Source organism: Meleagris gallopavo, chromosome 1 (assembly GCF_905368555.1).
Source record: "Meleagris gallopavo chromosome 1, MGAL_WU_HG_1.1, whole genome shotgun sequence".
Classification (NCBI taxonomy): domain Eukaryota; kingdom Metazoa; phylum Chordata; class Aves; order Galliformes; family Phasianidae; genus Meleagris; species Meleagris gallopavo.
Genome location: NC_139404.1, coordinates 118440787 through 118466508, shown reverse-complemented (window position 1 = coordinate 118466508; position 25722 = coordinate 118440787). Strand labels below are relative to the sequence as shown.

At 42.1% G+C, this 25722-nt stretch overlaps 1 protein-coding gene across 1 annotated transcript in view; it reads left to right on the top strand.

The window, feature by feature from the left end:
* The window catches only part of PPEF1 (protein phosphatase with EF-hand domain 1), a 28792-nt gene extending 3723 nt beyond the window's left edge, over positions 1-25069 (top strand). Inside the window, exons 3-18 of the mRNA XM_003203063.5 lie at positions 1614-1802; positions 4465-4592; positions 5114-5165; positions 8660-8823; positions 10367-10481; positions 12459-12505; positions 14791-14957; positions 15648-15684; positions 16144-16293; positions 18309-18446; positions 19845-20030; positions 20631-20773; positions 21627-21733; positions 22669-22832; positions 23672-23756; positions 24135-25069. Of these exons, the coding sequence (XP_003203111.3) occupies positions 1730-1802; positions 4465-4592; positions 5114-5165; positions 8660-8823; positions 10367-10481; positions 12459-12505; positions 14791-14957; positions 15648-15684; positions 16144-16293; positions 18309-18446; positions 19845-20030; positions 20631-20773; positions 21627-21733; positions 22669-22832; positions 23672-23756; positions 24135-24325 (1947 nt within the window). The 5' untranslated portion in view covers positions 1614-1729 and the 3' untranslated portion in view covers positions 24326-25069. The remainder of the gene's footprint in view (positions 1-1613; positions 1803-4464; positions 4593-5113; positions 5166-8659; positions 8824-10366; positions 10482-12458; positions 12506-14790; positions 14958-15647; positions 15685-16143; positions 16294-18308; positions 18447-19844; positions 20031-20630; positions 20774-21626; positions 21734-22668; positions 22833-23671; positions 23757-24134) is intronic.
* The last annotated feature ends 653 nt before the right edge of the window (positions 25070-25722 follow it).

Below are 25722 nucleotides of genomic sequence, written 5' to 3'. Positions count from 1 at the left end.
GCTCAAAGTGGTGCTATAAATAGAAGAACTTAGAGGTAGGGGAAAGGTGCAGTCATCCTCCTCCAGGTGCCCCTGGCTTGGGACAGCCCACTGACTGCCATGGAGTGTGTGGAGCCCTGAGAAGCACTGATAGTTCTGTTTGGGGCTCTTGTTGCCTAGTTGCTGGAGACATGTTGCCCTGCCCATCAGTGTAGGTGGTCATGCTAGAAGAAGGCTTAGACTGTGAGCTCTAAGTGTTCTGTACTTGGTCTTAGTCTTCAGATCTCCAGCTGGCTGGTTTGAGATGAACTGGTGAAGACTCATGATTTTCTTAAATGGGGCACGTGAGGAGACGGTATTCAGAATGATAACAATTGTCTGTTAAGCTGTTAGCAGTATCTGTGCTGTATTTGATGCTATTAAAACCACTGATTGGCTCAAACTTACTGTAACAGGACTTTTTTTGGATTTCAGTTTCACTTCAGAGGGAAGAAAAGCATAGTCCATCACGAGGAAGAAAACCCCTCAAGTACTTCTTTACTGAAATAAATACTGACTTGGATGATGATAGACCTAGCTCAAGTGTGCGATACCCATGTTTTGTGGGATGCTGAAAATAGGGTATAAATGTAATATGATTGATTAATAAATACATACAAACTGGAAACAGTCTCACAACAATAAAGGCATTCTGACTAGTGAAGCAGAAAACAGAACAATTATGCATTTGTATTTTCCTGTCTCTTATCCTCCGTTTGCTAATTAAGAAAAAGCAAAAGCAGTTAAGCATTCATTTTATGCTAATGGATTTCTTCTTTGTTTTAAAACCCAGTTAAAAGAAGAATGAGTATCAATGAAACAAAAAGAACAAATGCAATAATTGGGATGTGTTAGAATTACTAGAGGGAAACATACCCCAGGAGACAGAGGAGAGTGATCACTGTGATCACATAAGAAATCTTCAGCTAACGCAAAATCCAGTCTCTCTCAGAGCATCCGTGATGTTTTATTACCTAGAAATTAACCTATTTTGTATTTCTGGGGGATGTTAGTCTTTTGAACTTGTTAATTTTGAAGTATATGGCATTAATGTTTGATTCCATCTAGTGAGGGGATGAGTAAGTGCCAGAATACGAACCCAGAGAGCCACACTACAAAATGCCCTGTACGTTTTTGTTTTGTTTTTTTTTATGAAACCAAATTTTTTTTTGTTAGAATGTTTTCTGTAAAAATGCAACAGAAAACATGGTGCTTTATTTGAATGAAATCTGCTTAGGAAACAATTTGCTATGGCACCACTATATGGCCCTTGTGCAGTTGGTGGTGGTTTTTATTGTGTTGTGTATCAATCGGTGGTGGGGACTTCCATTCATCCAGCATCTGCAAAGGGTCTGTAAACGAAGTCTTTATCAGCATTGGGACACAGAGGCGTAAGGTGGTAAGTAGGATGGTAGGGCACCTTTTCAGTCAAGAAGGGTGTTAAGAGGGCTGGTTATTTTTGGGGGGGAGTACAAAATAGGTATGGTTTACTTGGTATGGTTTTTGCAGGATATGCTTCACAGTCATTATGGGTGACTGTAGGTACTTTATATTCTGTATTGCCAAGCGAGTGTATTTTCCTCTCCTCCTCTTAGTGGTGGTGTGAGGAGCACAGGAGCCTGCCTTGTGGCTGGAGGAAGAACACAGCAGACCATATAACACCAACGGCTGAGAGAGGCATGCTTCCTTCCAGCAGTGATTAAAACCAGGAATGGAATGCACCGTTAGCACTATGGGGTGCAACGCTTCTGCAGATTACAGTAAACACAAATATAATGAAACAGGTGAGCGCTGCCGTCATCTCCACGTCTGAAGTTGTTCTCTCCATAGCACTGCAGGAGGATTGCAAGATATTATTTCCCACCAGTCCCGTTGTCAAACACTTGTTGAGATAAAATTACTTGACAATTATTATCTCTATTTAAAGGAGTGCATAACTTTCAGATGCCAGTTGAGATCGGGGCATCTGCAGAGCACCTCTAGCATCTTACATGTGAGGTTGGAAAGAATTCATACAGAAGTCATATTTCAGATGTGTTCACGTGTGCTCTCACTGGTGAAGTGTATAGGATAAAGAATTGAGGGGGCCTTTTGTGGCCTTCCACAACATGAGGTTCCTAAGATGACTGCCCCAGTTTCCCTGCTGCTGGGTGATCCTGATATTGAAATGAATGCAACAAAACAGAGCTACTGTAACTCTTTTACTCTACAACTATGACTTTCCAAATTGATCTGCCATACAAGGTGTGTGGCCTGAAATTCTCCCTGCAAGCCTTTGAGACCGTTGATGGAAAATCCTCACAGTATTTGCATAAAGGTTTAATTAAAAACTTGATGTATTGGCCCCCTGCTTTTCAACACGGCACACCCCAGTTTTTAGCAATGAGGATTTTGCACAGAATCATGGAATCACAGAATGGCTTAGGTTGGAAGGAACCCCAAGGATTATCAAGTTCCAACCCTCCCACCTTAGGCAGGGCCACCGTATTTAATGCTAGACCAGGCTGCCCAGGGCCCCATCGAACCTGGCCTTGAACACCTCCAGGGACGGGGCATCCACAACCTCTCTGGGCAGCCTGTTCCAGCACCTCACCACTCTCTCTGTAAAGAACTTCCCCCTGACATCCAACCTAAATCTCCCCTCCCTCAACTTAAAACTATTTTCCCTTGTCCTGCAGTTATCAACCCTTTCAAAGAGTTGATTCCCCTCCTGTCTGTAGGCTCCCTTTAGGTACTGAAAGGCTGCAATGAGGTCACCCCGCAGCCTTCTTTTCTCCAGGCTGAACAAGCCCAGCTCCCTCAACCTGGTCTTTGTAGAGGAGGTGCTTCAGTCCCCTGATCATCTTCGTGGCTCTCCTCTGGACCCTCTCCAACAGCTCCCTGTCTTTTTTGTACTGGGGGCTCCTCACTTGGACACAGTACTCCAGATGGGGCCTCACAAGAGCAGAGTAGAGGGGGACAATCACCTCCCTGTCCCTGCTGGCCACCTCTCTTTTGATGGAGCCCAGGAGTACATTGTAGCCTAGTGTGAAAATTATGTTCTGGTTTAGTCCTGACAATAACAACATAGTAATAAGTACATTTAAAAATAATAATAATAATAATAATAAATAACAATAATAATAATATATATATAAAAGAGAGGAAATATTTAGTTTAGATTTGCAACATTAAGCACAGTTGTCAACATATACCTGCCTTATGTGATACCTGTGAGATTGTGCCATGTTAAGTGCCCAGGGCCAGACCATTGAGCAGCCCAGATGAGCTTTATTGGGATTGTAATGGCTCTGATGCTAGAAATTAGTTTCTGTGCTGGTGGCTCTGCTCTGCCCCTTGGGAACTTTTCTAACCAGAAAAGCTGATGACAGCCTTGCTGTCAGGTCTGGTGAGGGGAAGAGATTTAGATCCTAGAGATTATGTATGGTAGGGAGTGTGCTCCTAGTTGTGCAAGAGCTGTACCTTTTTCATTTAGGAGGGGTGAGATTTCTGCAGTCCTTACTGATTTTGGCTTTGTCTGGACTTGAGAACTTTAGCACTTTAATTGTACTACATAGTTGTTAGTGGTAAAACAAGGAAACAACATGCTATTATGGCATCTAAAAGTGCTTTTATATATGAAAAAGCTTCCGTAATGTTATGCATGTTATGAGAATTGTGCTTCTACAGAGGTCTTTCTTTTCCTAATCTGACAGTTACATGAGTAAGAAATCGTTCCATGCAGAAGGTGCCATTCATCCTAGTCTCATAATCCCTGAGGTTTGTGATCAGCTGAAATAATTGATGACTGCAAACCAATGTTTCTCCAGCGCAGAGCTTTTCTTTGCAGGAAAAAGCATAAGCATCAGTGCAAACTGTTGGCTGTCATTTGTTGCTTTGGTTTGTTTTTAGCATCAGCTGTTCATTTTGGCAGCTGCAGCAAAATACCAGCATATTTAGGATGTTAGTATTGTTCTCACTTTTCTCTTTTTTTCTCTTCCACAAAGTTGCAGTGATGATTGTATCAAACCCTGGAGTTTTGGAGAGCACTTTGTGTATTGTTTTGTTTTTTTTCCCTGATTTTTTTTTTTTCTCCTGATTATCTGTTTTTTTTCTGCTCAGAAACAGGCAGTGGTTCTTGGAGTGTCAGGAGCTCACATCACTATATTCCTTTGGGCCTTGTAGCTTCAGTAATGTTGCCCTGCAGCTGCTCTGACTCGTTCTCCCAAGATCAAAAGCATACAGACCTTTTTGTGTGTTAGGCTGAGCTATTCAGAGCTGGGTAGCCAGGGAAACTCCCTGAAGTGAGGTGTTAGCTGAGGGCTGGAGGCAGACGTTTGACACTTCTGGCTCTTTCTACTTACTTACTGGCATCCTGTTGAGTGTGTTGGAAAAGAGGGAAGGACAAGAGATAAGGAACAAGTCAAGAAAGAATTATGTGTGATCCATTGCTTTCTCTTTTGACAGCCATAAAAGCTAGTGTGTTAATCCAGAGATGGTACCGCTGTAAAAGAGCCCAGCTAGAGGTCCGTCGCCGCTATTCTCTCACTATCTTTGAGTCAATCGAATATGCTGATGAGCAAGAGCAAACACAGGTGTGTAATCTTCAGTTCTTCCTGTACAGGCAGTTATGTTAAGCCCTTACATTAAGTCATTGCATGGGTGACCTTAAAAGAATCAGCAAGGCAAGCTATCTGCAATAGAAAAATAGAGTTTTCAGTATCTCAGCATATCAGCCTGGGCTTTCTTGAGAATCAGTCCCAGGAATTAGGAACTTACAGGGCTTTGTGTTAAGACTAGCATCAGTATAAAGTGAGTTAGGTGAATTATAGCTGTTTCTTTCTCTTGACTATAAAGGAAGCTTAGACAAATAATCTGAATGATGGGCAAGATGAATGACACCCAAGATGTCAGCAGCATGATGTGGCTTTGGAATTTTGTATGCAATCTTATGCTGTCAACCTGCTCATTTAGAGGTAATGCTCTGGGAACATACAGTAGTGTCTGAGCTCCCTCTAAATGGGAAATTGGTGGTACCTGACTAAGGAAAGAGAATGTTAATGCTTGCTGAATCCCCTAAACTGATCAGTACTTGTTTGCTTTTTTCCTTATCCAGCTGTCCAACTTTTTCACATTCATGCTGGAGCACCGTGTTCATCGTGGTGAAGGTAAGGAGAAAAAACAAAGTAACACAGAGATTGTTTGAAAACCTTATATGGGAAAAGGTAATGTGAGATAATGTCAGTGTGATGTTTAGAACTTGTGGCACATGCTGGGACTGAGATTTGCTTTCCCAAATATCACAATAAGAATTTGGTCCTGTGAAGTGTTGACTCCATCCTATTGAATTACGAGACAATATGCTTTCTCCTTCATCTGGTTCAGCCACAGGCTGCTCGAGGCACTTTGATAGCAGGCTAAAACCATCAGCAGAACGGTGTGTGGTTCAGTGTTCTAATGACAGCCGTTAGAAACTGCAGTTCTTCTCTCTTCAATACTTTAGAGTGCCTCTGTGTGTTCTGTGGAAAAAGAAATGACATTTGAGCTTTGCTGCAAAGCTAAGACCAATGATACAGTTGTCCTTCCTTTGATTATTTTTTTTCCATTACCACCTCATTGTGCAAAAAAGTATTTAACTTCCTGGGGAGGAAATGGCAAACTTGAAGTGAGCAGCATTTGATTTTCTTTATGTACTACTTCTGGATGCTGATGGCACACCTCTGTTCACCTTTTTCACCTGAGTGACTCAGAAAGTTGTAGTGCTGGTCTTAAATTTGGTACAATTGTGTTCATCTCTATTTTGTTATCATATTAAAACATATTTTACGACTGATTTATCTACGTTTTTAACTGTGCTTATTGATAGAAGGAACTAATGGAACCTTAGTGCTCCAGTGATTTTCTGGTGCTTGGGCAGTCTGTTGCCACCACTGCGTGAGTGACCTGGTCCTTGGTCTGGCAGGTATTAGCAGTCATGCAGGTAGTTAAAGCTGGTGCATCTGACAAAGCATGTTTTATTGGGAAACATTTATTATCCTGTCTGTCTTGTTTGTGCAGAAGTTTCATCTGTTAGGACTGAAGTTGCTCCAAATACTTTTATTTTTGTCTCAGTGTGGTTGTGGTGGTCGTTTCTTGGTTTTTTTCCTCCCTTTCTGATAAATGCCCTTCGTTAGAAATACTGAAACCCCAAAAAGTGCAGAAAGATTCTGTAAGATACATATCAATAGAGAGACAGCCTAGGGCCTCCTTTGTACTGGATTTTTTGGACATGTTAAATGAGAAATTGCAGGTTGAACTTTTGTTGTGTGGTTTGCAGTTACGTTTGTCCAACTGCTGGCTGTGAGCATCTCTTACTTCAGGTTCTTTCTTGCCCGCTCCTCTGAGTGACCTTTGCAGTTCCTGTGCCAGCCCCAGAGATTTGAGCAAAACATGTGCCAGAAGGATTATTAATGAACTGCTTCTGTTTCTGCTGTATCACAGTCTTAATATAAAAGCCCCAGTCTTAATATAAAAGAGTGTAAACGTGGCAAGCAGAGAGGCTTCAAATTAGCTTTGCTATTCCCAAGTATTTTCTAAACCCCACCACACTTTAATCTCTTTTTTTTCTTAATCTGTGTTTTGTCACTTAAATTAAGGTGATGGCATTTTGTTCAAGAGCCTTCTCCAATAATTTAGTATCTAATATTCTTACCAGAGCACAGGTTGCCTGTTCTTCACAGTATGCAATGATGAGAAAGTGAGGATTTTGTGATACCTGTCATCTCTGTTCATCTTGCCACTTCTCTCTTTTTAATCGTCGTGTTCCAAATGTCTTTTATTCAGAGGAGGAAAGCAGTCACCATCTCATTAACACAGTGGTGCTTTTGATGTGGTTGTTTATGTTATATTCTGAAACTTTTATCATCCTCTCATCCTCTTTAAGATGTCAGTGCAATTAGAGTTCTGTTTGGGATGTTACATAGCTATGTGTGTATTGTCCTTGCTGTGCTTGTGATTTAAAACCATTTTCCAAGGTTTTACAGGGAGTATGTCCAGTGTCTGAGCACTCCTCGGGAGCCAGAGGTGCTTCCTGGGCTTTTGTGTTTGTGTAACAAGGAGCATGGCCACTGTCCTGCACAGAGCCCGGAGCCTTATGGGGGCTGCTAGCAGCCAAGGCTGGGCTCCTGACCTCAGGCAAGGCCTCCAGCCTCAGAGCATAGCAAAAGGTGTCCCTGTGCTCCCTCTGGTTGGTAAAGAGATGCAGAGGGTGCTTCATCTGGTCTTAAGGTAGGTGTCTGAACTCAGTGTGCCTAAGGCCGTTGTCCCTGTTGTTCAGTATGGACTGAAAGAGCCAAGACAGCTCTAGCTGGAAGATAATTAAATGAGATGAGTGCTGAGTCCCCTGCATGGGGCTTGTGGCAAGGTGGGCTGCTCTCAGGCCAGAGCACACTAATCTCAGGCTGCAGTGGGACATCCATTACAGGAAGAAGTACTGCTTGCTCCCGGATGAGACATTCTGTGCAGGAAGAACCCTTAAAATCTAGCTGAAAGACTGGCTGAGGAGATGTGAGAGACTTCCAGGCTTGTGATCACAACTGATTTTTTGATTTCTCATCCTGAAAATGAGGTATACTTTGCAGAGTAATGCCTGGGCACCTGCCAGCAGGGAGCAGAGGCAGTGAGGAAGGCAGGTCAGTTCTCAAAGGGGATGGGAAGGGTTGCCTGCTGTGGGTGTCTGCATGGCTGGGGACACTGGGAGGGTTGCTGGCTCTGGAGGAGAAAGCTGAAGGGAGCCTTTGGCCAGAACTGGCAAGTGAATGGAAATTAGGGTGGTCTGAGGAACAGCAAAAAGTGTTTCCAGTAGTCTCATACAAGCAACTCTGCAACAGCAGCCTCCAGAACACCATCCTTTAGGGCTCAAGGTCTCTCTGATAGAATAAGAGATGACAAAGACCGTCTGCAAGGAGCAAACACTGAAATCAGTTTTCACTGTTATGTATCCTGGGTATGCTAAGAAAATATTGGATTGAAGCAGTGAGCAATGCTTCTGCTTTCTCCATGTTCAGGAAAATCAGGAGAAGCTGTTTTTGTTTATGTCTTCCAGTGGTTTTATGGCAGATGTTTTTATCTCTCTGTTGTATCAGAAAGGAGTGCTTTGCAGTCTGCCGTGAAGGAACACTGCTTAGCTGCTGACTTTTAAAATATTCAGTGTACTGCTGGTAGTTAGCCTAGAATTTTTATGTAGAAGATAAAAGCAACTCTTTAAAACCCATATTAACAGCATAATCTGGAACTATAAACAGATGGTCACTGGATGGTCAGTGATGGCTTCTGAATCTCCTTACTCTGTGGGAGGATAAAGTCTATGGCAGGTTGTATTCTCATTGCCTAACAGAACAGATTGCTCCACAACTCCAGTACAAAGTATTTTGCATCCTGACCTCAGCTGCTGCCTGTTAGGACAGTGTTTTTGCCAGTTTTGCATTTATTTCTGTTTTTGTTTAGCGTTGTGGATCAGCGTGAGGAGGCCTGGAGCTGCTCTGCTGAACAAGGCAGGAGCTGGCTCCTCCAGCACTGCAATGAAGAGAGCATCCACTACGTTCTCCTGTTCTACTCATGTTGCTACAGCTTTATAGGACTGCTGGAGCATCTACGTTCCCATCTCTCTTCCCTCTCATTGCAGTTGCTCACACTTCCAGTGGCTCCCATGTTTCTCCTGATGCAGACTCATATGTAATTGAGTATGAAAAGATTGATGTTCCAGACTCCTATCGTGGACCACGACTCTCATTTCCCCTTAATATTGCACATGCTAAGGCTCTTCTTAATGCGCTCAAGAATCGACAGGTACACTGCAACTGCTTCTTGTTTGTTTGCTTTTCTTGTCTTACTAATCTCTATCCACTTGGAGCTCCCCCGTCAGTTGAATGCAATAAAGGACTGAGCTGGTGTCCAGGGAGATATTTCCACCTTCCTTTCCATCCCATTACTCTTTCCTGTAAACCCTCACTGATCACACAGGTACATGGTGAGCTGCTGTAGGAATCTAATTTGGCCAGTAGGTAACTTTGACAAAACCCAAAGAACTTCTCAGTCCCTGGGTTTGAATCACTGTGTAGCTGCAGCACTGCCAGTGCTGGGAGGGGCAGGAGTTGGTGGGCATCTCTTTCTGAACAAAGATTATAGTGAATGTGCAGTGGGAACCCTCAGCAGCTGCCGGTCAGGGTGTCAGTAAGGATGCTGACAGGACTGCGAAAGGTGCCCTAAGGTCCTTTTATTTTTATTTTTCCCCTCAAGGTTTTAAGGATGATTGAGTTGCAGGGATTAATCACCTGATTCCAATGTACAGGACCCTGGAGAGAGTGAATATAAAGCATGGCTAATGTGCTAGCATAGATTTCATGAGCTCTGCCTGCCACTGCTTTACATGACACGGTTTTGTTTGAACTCGTGGTCATTTGTGCTTAACAATGTGCTATATAAGGGATAACAGTCACTCTTTGCTTTCAATTTACTGAATAATATTTTATTTTTCCCCTAATTTTCAGTGAAGGCTGAGCTTACAAGTAGCACAATGTAAAGCACATGAGGAATGTGCCCACTCAAGGCTTCACTTTTCTGTGGCTGGCATTTAATAAGGAAATGATTACACATAATTGCCCTCTTTTGTTTATTTCAAGAAAATTCATCTTGGCAAGTCAGTCTGTAGACCATCCATCAGTGTTTGAATTAAATGTTGTAAAAGCCACAGACTGACCAAGCTTTAGCAGAGACCAGAAGAGCACTATTACAGGAGCCAGAAGCTACATGCCCTCTGAAAAGAGTAATTTTTGGAGCTTGAACGTTTCATTCATATAATGTCTTCACAATGAGCTGGAAGATAATTCTAAACAAGTCAACCTTCACTGGAGTTTCCTTCTCTTTATTATTTGTGTAATTTGCTGAAATATCATTTATGGCCTTTGGATGGGGTTTTAGTAGGATTTTTTTTTTATTTATTTGTCTGTTTTTCATTTTGTTTAGAATTAGATCCTTTTTTTTGATAAGCTATGTTCAGGAGATGAACTTATGCCATGTTTCTGAGTGCTCCATTGCCTATTCTCTTACTGTTTTTGTACATGAGAAGAGTAGAAACGAGATGCTAGAAATAAAACGGGAAGATATGAACAGCAAGTTTACCAAGGGCCCCTTTTCCATTCACTGGGAAGCGAATGCAGAGCTACTCCTAATTCCCAGCGGTAAACCAAGCAGCCTATATCCATGTTTAGAGAGGTCTGTAGTACCAATGATCTGATACAGCTTCCTTCGCAATGTGTGTGTAGTGCTAATAAAGCAGATTTCGAGCTTCTCCTAAAATATCTTCCTCTTCTCCCTGTGGTTTTTGTCATAGCTGCTTCATCCCCGCTATGTACTGCAGCTGTTACATGAGACCAGGAGACTTCTCAAGGAGAAGCCAAATATCACCCATGTTTCAGTTTCCTACTTCAAGGAGATAACCATCTGTGGTAAGAACAGAACTGGGAATATAGCTGCTTTGGGCTGAAGGGTGATATTCTAACTAGTTGGAGAGTGAGGTGGGAATTTCTTTTTTTTTTTTTTTTTTTTTCCCCTTAACAAATGCATAAATGGAAACAAACAAACAAACAAAAAAAAAAGCACCATTAAAAAAATGAGGCTCTGCATCACACCGGGTATATTTAGGGAAGTCCCTGCCTTCCTCTTTTCTCGTTAAAAGTTTCTGAATGAGTCAGTATCAATTCAGCTAACACTGCAGTGCAGCTTAAATATTCCTGCAGTTCCATTTCTAGAATGCCACTCTGAGTACTGTGATTCTCACCACTGAGAGAAAGACTTTATCGTGAGACTTTACTCAGCAATGATTTTAATGAAAGTGTTGTAGAAAAGGCAGATGAGGCCCTTTGTTGATAGCATGACCATCAAGAACAAATTGAAATGTATAATAAACCTTGTTACTAAAGGGACCCAAAAGGATACACTGGTCTTCATACAACCAAAAAATTAGTCTCTCATAATGGTGTGACGTGTCACAAGGTGAAAAATTAAGAGCTCATTGCCATCTGTTTTATTATGTTTTCATAGATTATGAATGAATGGATGTGGTATCCTAGTGTGCCACAGGTAGCAGTAGCTGCAGAACAGGAGTGGTGACATCAGTTCTGACAGCTGTGTCTGTGCTGCGTTGTAGGGGAGACAACTATGACACATGTAAAATAGCAATGGATGGTTTTAAGATGTGGTCGTGCACCAACTTTGCTTACCAGGAAAGGGCTTGTTTAAATAATATTTTCTTATAAACAATAATTTGTTAACCAAACCAACCAAAATCTTTCTCTGAATGCAGGAAACAGACTCACATTTGCTTGCTACACAGGGTGTGGCTAACTAATCAATAATAAAGCACCCCTCTGTTGTTTGCGTATCTCATTTATGCTGTGCAAGTAGCATCTGAAGTGTTCCCCTTCCTGCCATTAGAGCTAACAGCTTTTGCAACCAGATAGCTCCTCTGCAGAATATGGAAGACCCATTTTTAAAGCTAATTGGTCCAAAATTGTCATTTTCCTTAAAGCAAGTGCCTCCCCCAATTTCCTTCTAATTTCAAACAAATAATGCCAATTAAATATGCTTCTGAAGTGTTTGCGGCCACACCTTTTTAAAATCTATCGTCACCCAAAGGAATCCATAGAGTACCTTCAGCAGGCTTATCATCAAGAAAAATTTGCATGGAAGCCATTAAAAATGTCTCCTTCAGTCATTCCTTAACCTCCAGTGGAGGAAGCTCACTAGCATGCCGTGGCCTGGGGGTGGTGAGTCACAACTGTTAGGAGGGTGGCTCTGAGGGGAGCGATGAGGCAGGGATCTGCCATGCTGTGGTGAGGTGCCCCTGCCTGTTCTGAAATAAACCTCAGGATGAGACAGTTTTGCCCTTCTGAGGCATGTAGGCTTTGACAGTCCCTCCAGCAGATCCTACCTCCAGTAACCAAAAACTGGGCCAGAACCGGACTGTTGCTCAACTGTGCTTTGTTTAGTAGACAAAGTAAAAAAAAAAAAAAAAAAAAAAAAAAAAAAAAAATTGAAAAAGTAATTCAAACCTGCTAGTATTTAGAAGTCTATTTCTGAAGTATTAATCTGTGTTACAGGCTGATAATGTGTTGGCCCATCTTCCATTTCCCTGAGTGACCTCTTACCTAGGTTGCAGATCTGATCTTTGGATCTAGCTTGGAGAGCTTGTCTGCTCTTTTAAATATTTAATTGCTAGACTTTATTAAGCAACTTCTTCATGTACCTTAAAATGAAGCTGATATAATGCTAATATAGGGCATGTTATTAAGGACAATTCAAATTAATAACGAAAACACAAGGAAAACCTTCCTAGGACTAACTTACATAATTCTAGTCTTATAAAATTCCAGTTTTTCCCTCTTCTGTGATTAAATATATGTGTATGTTTTTATTTCCTGCAGGAGACTTACATGGAAATCTGGATGATCTTTTACTGGTATTCCATAAGGTAAGCAGGCAGTCTGTGGTGTAGCATTTTGGTTTACAGAATATGTATTAGCATCTAATAGTTTTTATCACTTAAAACTGTCCATGTGTGCCATACACACACACCATCCAAGTTGTTCGATGGTTTGTGTCTCTATCATGGCTTTTCCTTCTCTTTATCCTCCTGCTCACTGCAGGAGAGGAGATCCAGGAAATATGCTTGCTTCCAAATGTAGGGCTAGAGTATGAACCTAGGGAGGGTTCCTTTCCATGTCTTGAATGTTTGGCTCATGTTTTCTATTCCTTGCTGACTAAGGTCTGAACTCCGGAGCTAACAGTTCCTGAACTGACACTACACTATGGATAATTCTGGTCCTCAAGACAGAAATGCAGAGGCTTTTTTGTACTCTTCCATTGATAAAGTGTCTTTCATTATTATTTATTTACAGAAAACAAACAAGCAAAAAAGGATGCTATCTGTTTAAAAACATTTGTAATCTTGAGAATAACTACATAGTCTGCACGAAATGGAAATACCTTGGGTAGTTTGTTCATATCCCTGAACTGTCACTCACTTTTCAAGTTAAAGAGCACAGATTTGTTTTACTGATGTGAAAAAAAGTTAAGCTCCAGGCTTTCTTTTCCACAATTGTGTATTGAACTGAAGACACAGTTTTCCTGTATTTAGTTTCCCCTTTATCTTTAGTTCGAATCACCACCTTTCATTTGGCAGATCTGAGTTTTCTGAAGGAAAAGGTTTGTGTCTGAACCTTGCATATTCATCTGCATTGGATGGAGACAGACACAGATTAAACCAGATATTTAAATGATGTAATTTCCCTCTGCTTCCAAGATCATCACACTTAATATCTGATACTGGCTGGCTGGAAGCTTGGTGGTTTTGTCCAGCGACATACCTGAAGCCTGCTGAAACATAATCGGGCCTCTTCAGGCCTCTGCTTTTCTTATTAACCAATTACATGTAGCCAGTCGTTGGCCTGTAGTCTTTTAGCTGTTATTTTAATTAGGCAACCTTCCCTTTTGGAACTGCATATTGAAACAGAACCAGAGTATGATTCACATCAGTTTCATAAACCAGACCTGGGAGGTAAAACAGAGCTATCCTGGAAGTAACTGCTCTGTTATCTCTAAATTTGTTCAAGCACTTGGATTTTAAGGCCTGTATTGCTAAGCTAGATTGGTAAATGGCTGCTAATGATAGAAATAGCCTGAAGCTGTAGAGAATGCGAGCAAAAAACAGAAGTTAGTTAATAACTAATCCAGCAGATACTGTAATGATACCCAACAGCAAGTTGCTACTTGAGAGCAACTTGTTCACCTTTTTGACATGTCAGAGGCTGCACCATAAACAATGCTGGGGCAGCAGCCATATTTGTGAAGTAGGATGCTTTGCAATGCTGTCTGATCTTGTAAGAGTGGCCTCTGTTGTCACAACATTTTGTAGATGTTCTGTCGGTTTTTCTTGTCAATGCCAATTGTGAAAACAGAGGTTTCCTTTACCTGGCAAGTCAAAAATGAAGAATATTTCCAATACTCATGACTGGAAATGATGAAGCTACATGTAGTCTACATGTGTAGGCTATGCCTTTTGTAGGCTGGTGGCACCTATCGACATGTTGATAACTAGTCTTACAACACGTACCATCAATTCACAGTAGTAGCTTTTGGTAAGTTGCTATTCAGAATAAAACATTGCTCTGAATCTCCAGAAAAAAAAAAAAAGATAAAAAATATGTGTATGTGCAGTCTCCCCAGGAGGGGGAGATTTCAGGATTAAAGCAACTGGAAAAAATTTCTTTGGTGTCCTGTATTAAGGTCTGGGCTCTAGTATTTCTTAAGAGTTCTGGAAGCAGAGACTGCAAACAGTGTAAATATCTGAAATCTGATTTCTTATTCAATAAGGAAACATAAGGACCTTCAGATTTGTATCAGAAGGTAATTTTTCATGTCATACACTCAAAATGAATGATTCCCTTCTATTTGCAAGAGCATAACTTCCTGGCAACAGTTGCATTAACAGAAAAGAATATTTTATTACAATAATAATGTTCTTACTTGTCCCTTTCAATTTAATTTAATAGGTATAGGAAAGGATTGGAGGCAGCATCATAAGAACAATTAGAGAGGTCATCTGTTCCCTAATAGCTCCGTATTATGCAAGATGTATATTTTCATTCATTTGTTTATTGTAAGGTTTCTAGCAAGGTGATCTCATTTGAAATGATATTTCCTTTATTACAGTAGCATTGCAGTCTCTGAACATCTTGTTTTTGTTTCCTTCTGCAGAATGGTCTGCCTTCAGAAAACAACCCTTATGTCTTTAATGGCGATTTTGTTGACAGAGGAAAAAATTCTATGGAAATACTTATAATCCTATTTGTTTTTCTTCTTATCTACCCGAATGATTTTCACTTGAACAGAGGAAACCATGAAGACTACATCTTAAACATGAAGTAGGTTTAAAGGGATGAGAGGGAATGGTATATCTAGTCCTTCATTGTGCCAACATCTGATCTCTAAATCAGAAGTAGTGTTTTACTGGGTATTCTGGTCGAGCTTTGCACCTTCAAGATGCTTAAGCAAAGAACATCCTCGTTACGTATAGACAGTTGAGTAGGCATTTCTAATCATAGTCCACTGAATTCAATGGGTTCACTGAGACTTTCAAAGCACCAAATCTGGGGGAAGGGGATGGATGGAAGGACTGTATTTTAGTTAAATGATGAAAATTAGGGTATTGTGGAAATGCCCCCTGCAGCAAGGATGCTTTGGTGTTAAAAGAATGAGGGATTAGATTCCTTGTCCCTTGTGGAGGAAAAGAGATGTGGTAGGTGATGCTGTCTCTGGAGGTTTTGTGGGAAACGTTATCCAACATCAGTCTGGTTCCTTGAAAATTCTCAAAGGTAAGCTGTTAAGCTATTTGTTTTAAGAGGGAAATAAGGCTGCTTAAAAATTATTGGTCTGGACTTTGTTCTCGATCCCAAGAATTGGTTTAACTCAATTCTTGAGACAAAGTAGAAGAAAGCACTTTTACACTGAAGTGAGACAGAAAGGAGAAAAAGAGGGATGGAAAATTCTTGGCAATCACCGTAGTGCAAAAAAAAACCGTGCACACCCAGTTCATGATGCTGTCCTGTTTTCAGATATGGCTTCACTAAAGAAGTTTTGAAGAAGTATAAGGTAAGACTCTTCCCGTTTTCCCTGTATTTTCTTTTAGTATTGCAGACGTAAAATGAAACCTGTCTGAAGAAGGAAACTTCCAACCAGTTTAGACGTAGTACGGAATGACTTTAGTGATGTAGTTACAGTTGTTTTGGATTTTCAGTGGAATAACTGACAAAATAACTTTTAATTGTTAACCTTTTGTGCTCAGCGATCCATGGGATGAAATAAATAACATTGGTGAGGCCACTCAGAAGCACAAGAAGAGGTAGAAGTGAAAGGAAAATGAAATGCTGCAGGGACAGTTGAGTGGCTCTTAGCATAAATTTCAGATCCTATTGGCTGGTGTTGCAGCACAATGTGTCTCTTGGGTGGAACTGTTCATACAGGTGTTTGCAGGCACCTCAACAAAATGTAGAGCTAAAAAATAACAGAATCTTCCCCCAGTAGCATCTAATCTAAGAGTACATTTTGCAGGTCCATGGCATGACAATTCTGTATCATCTGCGAGACATTTTCAGCTGGCTTCCCCTTGCCACTTTAGTTAATAACAAAGTGCTTATTGTACATGGAGGAATTTCAGACACCACAGATTTGGATTCCCTGAATTTACTTGAGAGAAATAAGGTAAGCGAGCATTTCATGTGATGGTACTTTTATTTTCTTTAAATAACGTAGCAGTAAGAATGCTAAAATCAAGTTGATTGTAGGAAGAAAGAAAATGGCTACTTTCTAAAGCAAGTGAGGAATGAAGAGTCTTGTTTTTCTTCAGAATCAGTGTTTAGAAAGGGAGATTTCAGTAGGTGTTGGGAGCTAATTGGCTGCTGTAAAACGACGTGGGTCTTTTGATTTTAAAATAGTTGAACACACGTCAGATACCTCCATCCTGCAGTGATGACACATGAGCCAGAACGTATGCAAAGTTCTTAATTCACAGGCATTTCTAAACACTTCAGAAACCAATGTAGCTGCATCTTTTTAGCACCGCCTGTTGTCCCGGGGCTGTGTGGTTGCCATCTGCTCTGTGTAGGAAGCTCTGCACCCTGCAGTGCTCCCATGGCAGCACATGTGGGAGAGCCCTTCCCGCAGGAGCAGGCCTCGAAAGCTGGCCTTGAGGAAGCAGAAACGACTGCTTTTCCTGAATTTAGAAGATGGAGTCATGTGGTTTTTATTCCGAAATGATGAGCAAATACAGCTTTTCAAATCGTTGGAAAATGGTGTAGATTTTGATCTGGAAGATTTATACAACTAAATGAAGGTGAATGCTTGTAAGCTGGGTGCTTAGGCTCCTTATGATTAATGTAGACCCAGGAGATGAGTTGAAGATCTGGGTTTTACCATTGTTCAGATACAGGTCCCCAGCGCAGGTCTCTATGGAAGCTCTCCCAAAGGCTCAGGGGATTTCCACTGCCTTTGGAGAAAGTTGTCCTCGCAGATCTCTTCCACCGATCTCCATTAGGCCTGGTTCACAGGCATGCAGAGCATCCCAGATGGCACAAGATATAGGTATTTCAACAACTCATAGATTCATAGATCCATGGAATATTCCAAGTTGGAAGGGACCCATAAGGATCGTCGTGTCCAACCCCTGGCTCCACACAGTTGCACTGTGTTCCAAGTGCCTATGGAATCTCACCCTCACAATTTCTAGCACAGAAATAACAATTTTACTGGTCAGTCAAGTGTAGCTCAGTTTGTTTCTTAAAGGTGTGAAGAAGGGCAATGAAACTGAGCCTGGCACACTGAATTTGGGTGCCTAGCTATAGATGCAGGTGTCTCAGCTGTTGTCATACTTTCACCTAGGCTGGGCTGGTTGTATTGGATGCACTACAGAATTAACAGGTTGACTGTGCTTCCAGGGGAGAGTATTGCTAATGAGACATGCACAGGCCACAGCTCAGGGCAGTATCACTCCAGACTGACTGATGTTTTTTAATTGGTACAGGTGGCAGCTGAGAGGTCTTCAAATCCCTGTCAGTGCACCAGGAAATAATTTTTTGCATTGGTTGTTGTTTGTTGTTAAATTGTTGGATGTTATTGGTGGTATTTTAAAAGGAGATAGTGTGAGGAAATATCAAAAAAGATATTCCCTGGAGAAACCTGCATGAAAGGGTCTTGTCGGACCCACAGCGCACAACACCAAAAAAGCAGATGCCCATACATCTCAATTAAACATATTTAACAGTGAAAGGACTGATATAATACTTCAAGAATTTTATAGTTATATTCCTGATACTCCACTGATTTCAGCTGAATTAACCTAGCAGCATGCTACTGTATCAGAGCAGCAGTGGGTACAGTTTCATCCTCAATATTATATGTGCATTTTCAGTTTCCAGCAAAGGTGGGCACTTTGGGATCTGCCCTGAGCCCAAGTGCTGTCCTTGCTGTGCAGTGAGACCTCGTGACTGAGTGTGGCTTGCACTGGGTGATGTTCCATGATAGGGATGTGCCAGCACATCCGAAGAGGTTGGTGCCTGACAGATGAAAAGCACAATATCTGCTGGTGCCAAACACCTGCAGCTTCCACCAAACCTGAGAGTTCAGAGCATTATGAGGATTAAAGACTGGGTAGGGGAAAAGGGAATGGATCATCTTTATTTTCTGGTGACTCTTCCAATGTTCTGTGTTTATTTTTTAAGCTGAAAACATTGATGAAGCTACCAAAGTTAGAGACAGACAGAAAGAACCAAGTGAAAATACAAGGCATCCCACTGGGCTATCCTGAGCTTTCCCAATGGAGTTCACATCCAGAGCTCACCGAGGAGGAACGGAAACAAGTAGGTGAAACCAAAAACAGCCTGGTGCCAAGACCCAGTTATGACAGTGGCAGGGGCTGCGTTCAGAGGGCACGTCTGAGTCTGGGAGGTCTGTCTCCGAATAGGAAATCCATTGCTCTGGGAAGTATAGTAGCCAGCTAGTTGTTATTTAGATGCTTTTTGTACACCCGGTAATATAGGCATGTGATTTTATGCCTCGAAAATAGAATTTACTCCGTGGTTTCGGTTCTCAGCTGTTAGGAGGAAGAAACTCTGAATGAGATGTGTTTGCATGCCCCCGTGTGGTAGGTCTGTTAGTACGTACATAGTTGTCAATTAAAATAGGTCAGACTTGGTCATCAATTGTGATAGTATGCACCTTTCTTTGGCCATGGTTTTCGCAGCTGGATGCCGATAGTTTCCAAAAAGCCCCATTCCAGAGACCTACAGGCTGATTACTCAGAGCAGGAAATTTTTGTCCTCTGGCTGTTAGTTTCCTCTTGAATATCAGAGGCAATATGGAGTGCTTGTCATGCTGAAATTTAATAAATCGTGACAATTCAGAAAGATTAATTTGCATAGTAATTTAGAAGCTCAAAATTGAGTTGTGTATGTTTATTTTTCTGAACTTCCCTTCAGACAGCTGCTGTACGGAGCAGACAGCTTCATTTTGCCTCTAGAGAAGCAAATCTCTGAAAATGTGATTTCCCAAGATATGCATCTGACCTAGAAACTAACATAATGGGCAGGAACAACCCCCTTAATCTGATGCTCTCCAGCAAATGGGAAATGGAATGCATCTCCATAAACCCTTTCCAGGGAGATTTGAACAGAAACATTTTGCCCAGTGTTTGCTACAGGCTGGAATTAATACATTTGAACCTTGAGAATTCATCCTCGTGTCTCTGACTCTGCTAAAATGCCGACATGTAAAATCTTGTTTTGGAACACAAGCTAACCAAAGACACTACAGCTGCTGTGAGGGCAGCTCTGACCATGTTTAGAACAGGTATGCCCAAGCTTAGTTTAGGTAAAACCACTGACATGGGTGACCTCTGAGTCTGTGCTGGGAAATAGGAAATGCCTCTTGCAATGTGTCGGTGGCTTTTGCTCTCCTTGCCCATGCACCACTCCTGATGCATCTACCAGTCTGGAAATTTCATCCGTGAAAGGAGATATACATCTCTGAGAAGATATTGCATCTGAAAAGGTTAACGCATACTCTAAATATGTTTTGTAATTTAAAAGAACGAAAGTTTCAGCCTGAAGGAATGCACAGTTGAAAGAAGGAAGAAAAGCTTCTTCTTTCAGGTGTTTTCTCTCAGTAGCCTGGGGTTTTTGGTTTGGCCACTAGTTCAGGCATCTGTAGCCTATCAGTCCTCACCTACTATCAGTCCTTCTTGAGTTTGCTCTTCCTAGGTCCTGGACATTCTCTGGAGTGATCCAAAAAAACAACACGGCTGTAATCTGAACCGGCGTCGAGGAGCAGGTTGTTGCTTTGGCCCTGACACTACTGAGCAGCTGCTTAAAAAGTATAATCTGAAGATGCTAATCAGGTCTCATGAATTTAAGCTGAACGGCTATGACCTCACACATGATGGGAAGGTAAGAGGCTGCTGTGGAAAGCATGTGATTTGCACAGGCACATCCACAGTAGACTTGTCAGCGGAGTTAATGTAGAATATGAGTGACTTCTTCAAAATGGGTTTGGGGGAATTGTGCACTAAATTAATAGATGTTAGCACTGATTATGGAGTTCTGACAAACACAGAAGTCTTATGGAACTTTAGGGAGTTGGTACTGGCTCATTACTTATCAACATCAACAAAATCCCCGGGGACAATTATGTGTATATATGCAGCACAGAGATGCTCCTAGGCTCTAGAAGCTTTTTAATTTAATCATTTCTCTTCTGGCCCTGCTTACTGACATGCTGTATTGAGAGGCCATGAAAAAATCCTCAAAAAGAGCTGTGTCTTAGATGTATCCACAATAGCATGCTATTGTGCTGCCCTCTGAGCTGTGGCAGGCCAAAAGCACTGGCGTAGAGTTCTGACTGGAAAAGTACAAGCAGTTTGGTGAATGGCATCAGTATTGATTTCTGGCTTTACACACAGACACTTCATTTTGTAACCTGCAGGTTTTTCTAAGATCATTTTTAGCAATCAGTCTCAAGAAGTATTATTCTCTTTTGGCTACGAGCAGGTTATCACTATATTTTCTGCTTCTAACTATTATGAAGAGGGGAGCAACCGGGGAGCATACATCCGAATGAATCCTGATCTGGTTCCCCGTTTTGTACAGTACCAAGTCTGCACGAGCACAGGCAAACGGAAGAACTGGGAGAGGTAAAGATGCATTGTGTCTATGGTGAGCATGAGCACCTGCCACAGATCTGTAGCTTCATTGTAATTGGATAGAGTCACAGAATATCCCAAGTTGAAAGGGACCCACAAGGATCATGGAGTCCAACCCCTGGCTCCACGCAGCACCACCCAAAACCAAACCCAATGTCTGAGAGCACTGTCCAGACGCTCCTTGAACTCCGGCACTCAGGGCCGTGCCCACAGCCCTGTGCATCCCGTTCTGTGCCCACCGCCCTGTGGTGCAGACCCTTTCCCTGACCCCCACTCCACCCTGCCCTGTGCTATTCCTTCAGCACATTCGCAGTAATGTTTACATCACAGTTCACATCAACCTCATAATTTATCTTCCCTTTTGTTTCTGTTTTCCTGTTTAAAAATCAGTGCTTAAAAATGCATTTTAAGTACCCCCAGGTTTTGTGAGAAATTTCCAAAGGCAATTAGAAGTGGTAAATGCTAAGAATGGACTACTGTCAGGGACTCTGAAGAGCCTGCACCTGTCCGTCAGGTCTGCTTTAAGGCTACAGTGTTAATCTGGAGAAATCCTGTTATGAGTGGAGTCCAAAAAGTTTATCATTGCAGCTTTGCCATGCCTAGTACTGTGGCCAGATTTACTGGAGCAAAGCAGCTTAGAATTACCTGCATAAACTTGATTATCTCTTAAGTTCAGATTATTCTTCTAGGGCTTTGTTTTGTTTTTCCTCCATGTTGTCTTTTAGTATGACCCTGACAACACTGCCTGTTAAAGAACAGAATTTGATAATGAATGTTGAAATGCATAAGTTGCTGGAGGATTTATATCCTTTAATGATCTGCTTTGATTTCTTTTTTGTTCCAGGGTGAAAACAATTGAACAGTCTGCTTTACAAACCTTACAAGAGAGGATTTTTGTTCACAAGCAAAAACTCATGGATACCTTTGCAAAGTATGACTGCAACAACACAGGTAACACCATTTCTCCGTCCACTCACCACCACGGGGAAAACAGCTTCTGAATGTCCGTGGTGGCAGAAGGGTCCTGCCTGCTCTTATGTAAGGCTGGAGGAAGGCAGAGCCTGGTCTGTCGTGTGTTCTCTCTGACCAGTGCAGGATGTCTGTTAGTGGACACTTAGCCCTAGAGAACAACCTGGGGAGCTTTAAGTAGGAGAAACAACAGAACTGAAGCACATGAGCAAATAAACAGTGTTTGCTGCCAGACAAAGTTTGAGCTGGCAAATATTTCTCCAGAAGCCCATCAGGGGCATCTTCAGGTGTCAGCCAGGGAACTGGGGCCTCTGAGAGAACTAGTCTTCTAAGCCTGGGAGTTATTATTTCAGTGAAGCTATGCAGCTACTCCACTAGAAGGGAATGCTCACCCATCAGCTGAAGAAAGCTCAGTGATAAATTGAGACATGAGCCTTTTTATCTAGGAAGAGGCCATTGTTGACTTGTAACCAAAATACAACATCTAGCAAAAATACTTTTCCTCCTGACGGCTTCTCATCTGACTAGTTTGTCATCTGTGCCCCTAGGGTGGTGGTACTGTTTCTCTGGCTGCTGAACAACTGAAGAAGATATTTCTGGCTTGTTGGCTTTTCAGTCACATATGTCTGTCTTTATTGCTGCAACTCAACTCACATCTGAAGTACTCTTCATAACATAATTTGTTTTTCTCTAAAGGCATTAAAGCATGCTGATAGTCATAATAGAATCACAAAATTGCTGCAGTGGGAAGGGACCTCTGGAAATGTCTGACCTCACTGCTTTTATTACCTTGCTTAGGAAAAAACATTTGTTTTGTGAGTGTTGTAAAACAATGTCAGAAGGCATGCTGGGGTTGCTGGGTCTCATCTGTGCTATGTCACACCTGCTTGTAACCATGAGCTGACCCCTCCCATCAGGCAGGATTTCTGTCAGTGACTGGGCAGCAGTGATGGAGTCAGTCTTACAACTCAAACTGCCCTGGAGGACACTGAAGTCTCGGTTAGTGAAGACAGATCCAGATGGAAACGTTGACTACATGTCATGTTTTTACTATATGGACACAGCTCGTCCTATGCATCAGGTAAGAAGGAAAACACATCCTTCCAAATCTTGGAGAAACAGCTTTCAGTGCAGCTTGATGTGCAAGGCAGTGGTTTGGCCAATCCAGTAGAGATCTGCATCTGAACTAGTTACCTAGCTTCCTTTTATAGTTACTGGAGAGAAATAAGCATTTCTAAAGGCACAAATCATCATTCCCTGCTAAGGTAGAGTCTTAAAATAGGCTGGATGAATCACATGCTAGAACTGCTTTGTACATTCCAGTGACTCTCAAGGGCATTTTGATAAGGTAGCTGAGGAGCTATGCGACAAATCCTACCGTGAGCACTCTTTTGAGATGAGCTTTTTCAGATGTGCTCGGAGCCGCTTCTGGCACCTGTAAAATGAAGTCACAGTTGGAGATGAGCGTTTAGGTGTCTCACGATAGATGAGGTCTCTTCTACAGAGTCCAGTTGTTACTGCATGACTGCACAGTGCTTTGGTACGTAGCTCTTTGGTACTGAGCTCGACGCCATTTTTTCTACGCAGCAGGACCCATTCATATACATCTAATGAAAGTTTCATGAGTGTGTGAGGTACAGCGCTTTCCCCAGATTATCAATTTTTCCACAAATAATTACTGAAGGCAGGAGGCGTGAAGGGCTCCTTCACCAGCCCCCACCCCACCATATGTGACAGGTTTTAGCTGATTTGGGGCAAGACATAAAGCAGCATTCCTTCGAACTCACGCATGAGGATTTTTTCCCAACATTTGTCAAGTTAAACTGGTAAAATAGATTTGGATAATAGTACATGTTCTGTCAGTTAAGCTAACCCAAACCCAAGGTCTAAATGGTTTCCTGTATGTGATTTCAAAACCAGGTTCAGCCAACTTTGGTGGAAACGCTGTGCAAATACAGAAAGGATCTGCAGGTGATCTTCAACATCATAGATGAAGATGAGTCAGGTAAAGCTCAGTAACTCACTGTAGTGTCCCTTGGAAACCTATATTAGTTATTTTTCCCCACTGTGTTTCCTCCTTTTAAGGCTTCTATATAGAGAGGAACCAGAGGTGATGTCATTTTTCTGAATTAGTGAAGGCTAATTTAAGCAGTCATGCTGTACCCATATAAGGGACAGTGTCTAACTCAAGAAAAGGTCTTCACACAGTACTGTTGTCACTTTGATGGCTTTCTCCCTTCTGCACTAGAACTGTACTTGAATTGTGAAATAACAAAAAAATCCCAGAGAAGCCCTGCTAAGCAGGTGAGGAATGTGCACATGTGCGTGGACGTAGGAAGGAGAAAAGCACTGGAAAAAGCAACCTGTTTTCTGTTTCCTGTAGGTCTGATTTCTCCTGATGAGTTCCGCAAGACCTGGAAAATCTTCAGTTCTTACCTGGGAATTCATTCACACGATGAAGCCATTGACAAGTTAGCCCAGAGCATAGACTACAACAAAGATGGCTATATTGACTTCAGTGAATTTTTAGAGGCCTTTCATGTGGTTCGCAAACTAGAGAACAAAGCAGCCTAGGGAAAGGGCAGAACTTCTTGGGGGTGTCACAAGAGCTCACCTTCCTGCTGTAGTCACAACAGCCTGGAAAAACAATTTCCAGACTGACAAACAATAAATGTTAAGCATTGTGGTCACTGTGTAAGCCTGTGTTTAATCCCTTTAGGATGAGGCACACCTTCTAGTGAGGAAACCAGAAGGGATGACCACTACCACGTACAGTATTGCTGTGTCACTGCCACATCAGTGTCTTATCCTCACCCTTGGTGTCATCTCCTCCACCACCCTAATCTGTCCAAGGTAGCACCTACAGTGCCATGGGAAGAGATGCTTTGGTAGGTTTGTCCCAGCAGCCCTAAGAGCTAAGAAATAGCACCGATGATCACGGGAACATTCCAGTCTCTCCTTGAGGATATAACAAGAAAAACAGGCTTCCTGTGGACCATCCAGTTCAGGTGAGGAAAACAGGGAAGAACCATCTCATTAAAATAAGCAGTTCTGCATATTTAATCTTGCTCTTTGCACGATGTAATTCAAGCATTCCACATTACTACTTTTCCCTCTTTGAGGTTTACAGACCCAACTTAAAGGAAAGGTGTCCATACCTGCCATAGATTTGTACTTAGCACTGGTTACTTTTGCTGCAGTTGTTAGGTTTGGGGGTTATCAAGCAATCCTAACTTGTCACCTTAATCAGGGCTTAAGCCAAAGCATGTTCACGTGACACGCAACAGATCACAAAATAAAGCTTGAGCTTTCAAATAATGTGTAAGTTTGTGGTCTATTTCTTGCCTGTATTTTGATAACCTATATAGAACAGAGCACAACAGTTTGAAGAGTGGAGGATTCAGATGAAGGATGCTAATCTTGAGAGAAGAGGGAAGGCTGCAGTGCAGCACTTAGCATACACTGCTTTTAGGGCTGCAGAGCTGCAGCACAAGAGGAACTGAGTCATCCAACCAAAAGCAACACCCAGCAGCTGCTGCAGGCAGCCTGTGGCACCCTCACCCCCAGCAGTAGGGGAGAGTACAGGAGGGCAGATAACTGCAAAGCACATCATGCCAGGAAGAAAACCACCAGAGTGCAAAATGGGGAGCCAGGCACAGCCCAGTTATGTGTACAGATCCAGATAAGGGTCTTTCATCACTTTCATCCCGAACTTTTCATATCCCACTGTGTTCTGCAGGGGCTAATAAATAACACTCAGCAGTGACATTCCTCTGCAAAAGCCACACCCAGCCCTGCAAGTCCTGGCAGCTGTCACACTGCCAAGCACAAAGTACTTGTGGCAGCTGCACATGGCAGGCTGAAAAAGCAGGGCTCAGGGGACCACCTCAGCTGCTGGAAGCCCTCCTTTCTGAGACAGGACATGTCAGCCTACCTTCATCTTCCTTCTGTAAACGAGGCCTGGAATTTGG